This window comes from Gekko japonicus, unplaced genomic scaffold, assembly GCF_001447785.1.
Source record: "Gekko japonicus isolate JY-2015 unplaced genomic scaffold, Gekko_japonicus_V1.1 scaffold1726, whole genome shotgun sequence".
In the NCBI taxonomy this organism is placed as follows: domain Eukaryota; kingdom Metazoa; phylum Chordata; class Lepidosauria; order Squamata; family Gekkonidae; genus Gekko; species Gekko japonicus.
Genome location: NW_015168706.1, coordinates 393,853 through 401,211, shown reverse-complemented (window position 1 = coordinate 401,211; position 7,359 = coordinate 393,853). Strand labels below are relative to the sequence as shown.

At 52.9% G+C, this 7,359-nt stretch overlaps 1 protein-coding gene across 1 annotated transcript in view; it reads right to left on the bottom strand.

Annotated features, from left to right (window-relative positions):
- Positions 1–385: 385 nt before the first annotated feature.
- The window catches only part of HAPLN4 (hyaluronan and proteoglycan link protein 4), a 32,978-nt gene continuing 26,004 nt past the window's right edge, over positions 386–7,359 (bottom strand). Inside the window, exon 4 of the mRNA XM_015415526.1 lies at positions 386–806. Coding sequence (XP_015271012.1) covers positions 386–806 — 421 coding nt within the window. The remainder of the gene's footprint in view (positions 807–7,359) is intronic.

The window sequence follows — 7,359 nt, the reverse complement described above, 5'->3', positions numbered from 1 at the left end:
GGCACACCAGCACAAACCCCCCCCCCCCGCGCAAAGCTTTACCAGAAGCATGAACAAGAGCGAGTTGCGAGAAGCCAAGACAGACCCTCCATTTTTCCCATGGGGGGAAGAGGCAGGCGGGCAGAAGGATTAGCAGCTGCAGCCAGATACAAGCAGCCGGACCCAAGCTGGACTTCCGAGCGGCCTGGGCGGTTCCGGCACATAAATCGAATCAGACACGGTCCTGTTCTGAGCTTTGCAAACCGGTCCCTCCGGGCACGGTCCATTCACTCAACGGGGTTGCCGCAGAAATCCCCCCCCCCGGACGGCGCTCCAGAAGAGGAAGGAAAGAGGGCAGATTTCCTCGCGGGGCCGATGGTCGTATTGTGACCCCTCTCTGTCTCCCCTACACCTGGAAGGGTTTCCACTTCCCCAGGCCGTCTTTCCCCTTCTTCTTGGGGTCCATGCTGTCGGCGGCCTTGTAGCAGTAGACGCCGAAGAGTTTGTACTTCTTGTCTGGGAAGCCCAGGTTGCGGACCCCCGCCTCCCGGCCTCCGCACCGAGAGCGCGGGTTGACGATGGGGTACCGGATGCTCCCGTCGCTCACCCAGCCCGCCTCGCACTTGTCCAGGAGCTGGATCTTCCACGCGGCGTAGAGCTGGCCCACCTTGGCCATCGCGGCACCGTTCTTCTTGCAGGCCTGGGCGGCCTCCGGGAAGCTCAGCTTCCGGTAGGTCTTGAGGAAGTAGACTTTGCCTGAAAGGGAAGGGGGAGAGGGGAGACGCGGGTGAGAGGCGGGAGGGAGGGCGGCCCCAGGGTTGCCAGATCTAAACTGGGAAATTCCTGGAGATTTGGGGGTGGAGCCTGGGGAGGGGGGTTGGGGAAGGGGACGGAGCGCAGCGGAGATGGGATGTATGGCTGCCAACCTCCAGGGGCCACCTGGAGATCCCCCGCTATTACTTACTTATATTTATTAGCAGGGCTTTCTTTGTAGAAAAAGCCCAGACGGAACTCATTAGCATAATGGGCCACACCCAACAGCAGGAACTCATTAGCATATTAGGCCACACCTCTGAAAGCACAGCTCATTGGCATATTAGGCCACACCCCCATGTTACCAGAAGTGTGCTCATCCAGCCACACCCACCTTTTGCTTCTTATTCTGTTTACCTTGTTTGTGGTCAAAACCCAGGGCTTTTTTTGGTAGCAGGAACTCCTTTGCGTGTTAGGCCACACACCCCTAATGTAGCCAGTCCTAATGAGCTTCTGCTGTTGGGTGTGGCCTATTATGCTAATGAGCTCCTGCTGGGCGTGGCCAACTTGGGAGCCAGCCGAAACTCCGTTCCTGTGCCTTCCTGCCCAAAAATTGCCCTGTAATTATTAGCTTCTATGACCAAAGGTCTTAACGCTCAAGTATAAAAGATGAATATACAACATTAGCCTCATAATACGAACTTCACAATGAAAGTTTACAGTTGAAGTAATCAAATCTAAAAGATCTAAAATGTTAAAACAGAAATCATTAATAAAGCTATAATTCATTTAAATATCCATTTAAATCATAACAACTGGGGTGCATACCCAGTTCTGTCACAGTTGGGTCAAGCCAGATTTTTGTCGCTTTGCAGATAAAACTATCATTAAAAATTTAGTGACAGAATAAGTGGTTTCAGGATTAGTATCTGCCAACAGATAGGGGACCACCCAGAGTTCAGTAGGTAATAGGTGGTTTGGTAAGAACTGGAGTGATCCAAATCGATCGAGGAGTCGACCACTGATGACAGAATAATAGGAGATGGCCCAGTTTTTCCACAGCTCACAGTGTTTCTCACAGTTCCATAAGCGATCTGAGTAGGGGACTTTAGACCCCGCTATTACTAATGATCTCCAGCTGACCGAGATCTGCTTTGGAAGGCAGATTCTAGGGGGGGGCACTGTACCCTGTTGAGGTCCCTCCCCTCCCCAAACCCTGCTCTCCCTAATCTTCACCCCCCAAATCTCTGGGTACATCCCAGCCCAGAGCTGGCAACACTAATGGAGTCCACCCTTAACAGCTGCCATTTTCTCCAAGGGATCTGGAGCTCTGGAGATCAGTTGTAATTCTTGGGGAACTCCGGGTCCCTCCTGGAGGTTGGTAATCCTAGCTGGAAGAGGAGGAAAAGGAGGAGAAGAAGAAGAGTTGGATTTGTACCCCGCCCTTCATTACCCAAAGGAGTCTCAGAGCGGCTGACAATCTCCTTTCCCCTCCCCTCCCCCACAGCGGGCACCCTGCCAGGTGGGTGGGGCTGAGAGAGCTCTGACAGAAACTGCCCTTGAGAGAACAGCTCTGAGAGAACTTGTGACTCACCCGAGGTCACACCAGCAGCTGCCTGTGGAGGAGTGGGGAATCAAACCCGGTCCTCCCAGATTAGAGTCTTAAGAAGAAGAAGAGTTGGATTTGTACCCCGCCCTTCATTACCCGAAGGAGTCTCAGAGCGGCTGACAATCTCCTTTCCCCTCCCCTCCCCTCCCCCACAACGGGCACCCTGTCAGGTAGGCGGGGCTGAGAGAGCTCTCTCGAGAACTGCTTCTGAGAGAACAGCTCTGAGAGAACTTGTGACTGACCCAAGGTCACACCAGCAGCTGAATGTGGAGGAGTGGGGAATCCAACCCGGTTCTCCCAGATTAGAGTCCGCACACTTAACCACTGCCCCAAACAGGGAGTTACCCCCTCCGCCCCTGATTATTCTTCTCCATGTCTGCACTGCCTCTTTGCTGCTCATCTCTCATCCTACTCATCCCCCCTCCCATGAGTTAAAATGTCCCTGCTGAAATTTCCACCAATCCTAAAGAGGTCTCTGGCTCACCCTGGTGATCTAGGTGCGGACCTGGAGATCTCCCAGAAGTACAACTGATCTTCAGACGACAGAGATCAGTTCCCTTGGAGAGAATGAATGCTTTGGCCTCTATGGCATTGTAGCCCACCGAAGTCCTGTCCTTCTCAAGGCTCCACCCCCAAATTTCCAGGAATTTCCCAGCCTGGAGTTGGCAACCTTATGATCTCAGGTCATGAGGGAAAGGCTCTTCTATACTGGCGACCCGCTGCCAGTCAGAGGGGAGAACAGAGTAAAACCCTTGAGGCCACAAAACCTGCTCTTGCCAATGCCAGTTTGGTGTAGTGGTTAAGTGCGCGGACTCTAATCTGGGAGAACCGGGTTTGATTTCCCCACTCCTCCACTTGGAGCTGCTGGATGACCTTGGGCAAGCCGTAGTTCTGGCACTGCTGTTCTTGGAAAAGAGCCGTTTCTGTCAAGAGCTCTCTCAGCCCCACCTACCTCCCAGGGTGCCTGTTGTGGGGAGGGGAAGGGAAAGGAGTCTGTAAGCCGCTCTGAGACTCCCTTGGGTAGTGAAGGGCAGGGTATAAATCCAACCTCTTCTTCCCTCTAAGATGTGGAGTCTTGTGAGCAAAGATTCCACTTCGTGAGTCACTGGCATTCAAGTGGTGAGTGAGTGATTTGGCTGCGGCATAGATCAGTTTGCTCTGGAGCCCTCCTTCCTGAGCCGAGACAGAAATGCGTGAGCCGGAGGCTAAAAAACTGTGAGCTAGCTCACACTCGCTCAGCTTAGAGGGAACACTGCTTGCCACCCTTCTGGAGGCGGACAGCTGTTTTACATGGTGTTGCCAGCTCTGGGTTGGGACATGCCTGGAGATTTTGGGGGTGGAGCCTGGAGAGGGTGAGGTTTGGGGTGGGCAGGGACCTCAGCAGAGTATAATGCCTTCGGTCCACCTTCCAAAGCATCCATTTTCCCTAGGGGAGCTGATCTCCATTGCCTGGAGATCCATTATAATTCCAGGAGATCTCCAGGTCCCACCTGGAGGCTGGCAACCCCACCAGTGGTGCCTGGTCCGGGGACATGGAGGCAGCCGGCAGAAACGTTTTCATGTTGCCAGCTCCGCAATGCTATTTACTATTCATTTGCAGCTGGCCCTTGCAGGAATGGTTATTATTGCCAAGCTTTTTCCCATTGCTATCTTTTTTCCCCATCGCCATTTCATCAGTTTGATGGGTTATTGATCACAGTTGTTTCATAATGTGTCCTTAGTCAGCTGGAGCAGAAAGGAAAACCCTCATCAGCATGACTTCAAAATTCTGTCCAGTCCATTTTTATTCTGCCGTTTTTATTCTGCCATTTTTATTCTGCCGTTTGGGTGAGGGCAGGGGTCATTTCCTGCGGGAGCGCACTGGAGCGGAGCTCCGGCAGTCAAGAGCCCAGGCGGCGGGCACATGCAACAAGTCCCCACCCCCTGCTCCCAGCAGCCCTCAGTCAGAGCAGGAAGCAGCCAGGTAAGCTGCAGAGCCCCCCCCCAGCCCCCCGGTCCAAAACAGTCCAGTGGCACCTTTAAGACCAAGATTTATTCAGGTACTAGCTCTCCCTCCTCTGCGAGGACAGATCTGCACATTCCCCCCCCCCAATAGCTAGCAATCCAAAACAGTCCAGTGGCACCTTTAAGACCAAGTTTTGTTCAGGTACAAGCTCTCCCTCCTCTGTGAGGACAGATCTGCACGTTCCCCCCCCCCCAATAGCTAGCAATCCAAAACAGTCCAGCAGAGCCTGAGCGGTGGGTGTTGCCTTCTGACACACTTCCGGTGATGCCAGGGGGTGTGGCATATGCAAACAAGTTATGCTAATAAATTATGCTAGTGAGCTCCTGCACCTCTTTTTCTACGAAATGACCCCTGGGTGAGGGTATGCAGGGTTCTCGGCTCCCTCTTTTATTCTTACAAGAACCCTCTGAGGTAGGTTTGGCTGAAAGAGGGAGCACAGGCGTGTGTGGGTGAATAGCCCCCACCACATTTGCAGAGCACTTATAGGAACTGGAACCCGGATCTCTCCGTTTGTAGTCGATCAGTAACTGATACCTCATATGAAGATAGATTCAGGTGGGGTGGCCGTGTTGGTCTGAAGCAGCAGAACCAGGGGTCATTTCGTAGAAAAAGAGGTGCAGGAGCTCATTCGCATAACTCAATTATATATAAGCAGAGATAGCCAAGTTGCCCCCTCCATGCGGATATCTAAATCCAGAGCTATTTTTGGGCAGGAACGCACAGGAACGGAGTTCCGGCTGGCTCCTAAGTTGGCCACGCCCAGCAGGAACTCATTAGCATAATAGGCCACACCCAACAGCAGAAACTCATTAGGACTGGCTACATTCAGAGGTCATTTCGGGGGGGATCGCGGGGGATCGCAGTTCCCCCGAGTGAGGTACGGGGGGCGGGGCACATGATGAAGCCCTGCCCCCTGCTTGCGGCCACCCCGCTTCCGGCCCTCATTCAGCCAGGAGGAGGCAGGAGAAGAGGGAGGGTAAGTTGCTTCCTCCCTGCCTCTCCCCACCCCTGCCTGCCTGGGGCCAGGGAGGGCCTTGGCGGGGCTTCCTCGCACTCCCGCTGGGCTTGCAGGTCCACCGCCGGGCCCCTGATGTCAGCGGGTGTGGCATATGCTAATGAGTTATGCTAATGAGTTCCCCTAGCTCTTTTTCTACGAAATGACCCCTGTTTGACAACAAACAAGGTCAACAGAATAAGAAGGGAAAGGTGGGTGTGGCTGGATGACCACACTTCTGGTAACATGGGGGTGCGGCCTAATGTGCTAATGAGCTGTGCTGTCGGGGGTGTGGCCCAATATGCTAATAAGTTCCTGCTCTTGGGTGTGGCCTATTATGCTAATGATTTCCTGCTGGGCTTTTTCTACAAAAAGAGCCCTGTATAAATCCGCACATCGGGGACACTTGGGGCAGTCCCCAGGGGTGTAGAAAAATCTAAAAAGTTTTAAAAACTGTACGGGGGATATTTAACCCCCCCAAAAAAGTAAGAGTGTTCCCTGTGCATGCACAGAGAACGCTCTGGGAACTGTGCGGTGGGCTGGTGGCTGGGAGGCGCTCAGGCTTCGCTGCCAGTGCCGGGGGAGGGGAATTGGGGGGGATCATTGGGCCCAGCTGCTGGGAGGCACTCAGGTCTCGCTGCCGGTGCCCGTGTGTGGGGGGAATCGGAAGAACTGGCGGCTGGGAGGTGCTCAGGCCTCGCCCCATGCCCATGGGGGGGAATCAGTGGGCCGGGGTGGGGGAGAAGGCTTACTTGCGGACCAGGAGCCTTTAGGAATACTCCTTCCCCCCCATCAGTATCGCGGGTCCCGCTTCTTGTTAATATATAATTACACCGGTTGCCAACTCTGCTTTGGGAAATTCCTGGAAGTTTGGGCGGGTGATACCTCAGAAAGATATCGTTTGGGGAAAAGAGGAGGCACAGTGGGAATGTGGCGTCACTCTAGGACTTCAATTTCTCAGAGCCTAAGGTATACCACAAAGTCCCCTTTTTTTTCCCCCCGAAATGGCCTTTTCCTGATCTTTGGGGTCTGGAAGTAAGGGGTAGTTCCAGGAGATCTTTGGGTTCCAGCTGGAGGTTGGCAACTAACACAGATAAAGATCCAGGCAAACACATAAAGGAGTTTAAATTATTTTGGGCCGAGAGAGCAAAATGGCCTTTTGGGCCACAGTTTGAATAAAAGCCTCTCTTCCCATTTCCCCCCACCACAGGCCTTTACAGGTTTTATTACCAAGGCACCTTGGCAATCTGCTGTTAACATACAGCCTGTCACATAAATTCTTTTCTCTTTTTTGGGTGAGTGCTTGTGTGTGTGTGTGTGTGTGTGTGTGTTTGCAAACCTGCAAGTGTCGTATAAATTCTGATGGTTCCCTGGCGGTGTTTGGCAAACGACCAGCGGAAAGGCCCTGGGTTGGGGCAGGGAATCATAAAACTATCCAAGCTAGAGGAGGGGGAGGAGAACAGGGTCTCCTCCTCTTTCTTTTTACAAAGCTGGTAAAAAAAATGCTCCCTCTAAGCTGTGGAGTCCTGTGAGCAAAAATCCCACTTTGCGAGCTACTGGCATTAAAGCCGTGAGCGAGCGATTTGGCTGCTGTATAAGTTAGTTTGTTCTGGACCCCATCCTTCCTGGGCTAAGACAAAAATGGGTGAGCCAGAGGCAAAAAAACTGTGAGCTAGCTCACACGAACTCAGCTTAGAGGGACCCCTGCTGCCACTCCATCAATTCTTCAGTTAGGTCATTCGATTTCAAAAGTTTGTCCTGTCTAACTGGGAAGCAGAATTTTTTTTCCCCTTAAAAAACCCTTGTTCATTGTTTCAGTAGGATAAACCACAGAAGCTGCAGGTGACAGATACTGAACTGGTAGGGTTGGGAACTGCAGGTGACAGATACTGAACTGGTAGGGTTGGGAACTGCAGGTGACAGATACTGAACAGCTCTGGGTTGGGAAATACCTGGAGATTTGGGGGGTGGAGCCTGAGGAGGGCGGGGTTTGGGGAGGGGAGGGGCTTCAATGGGGTG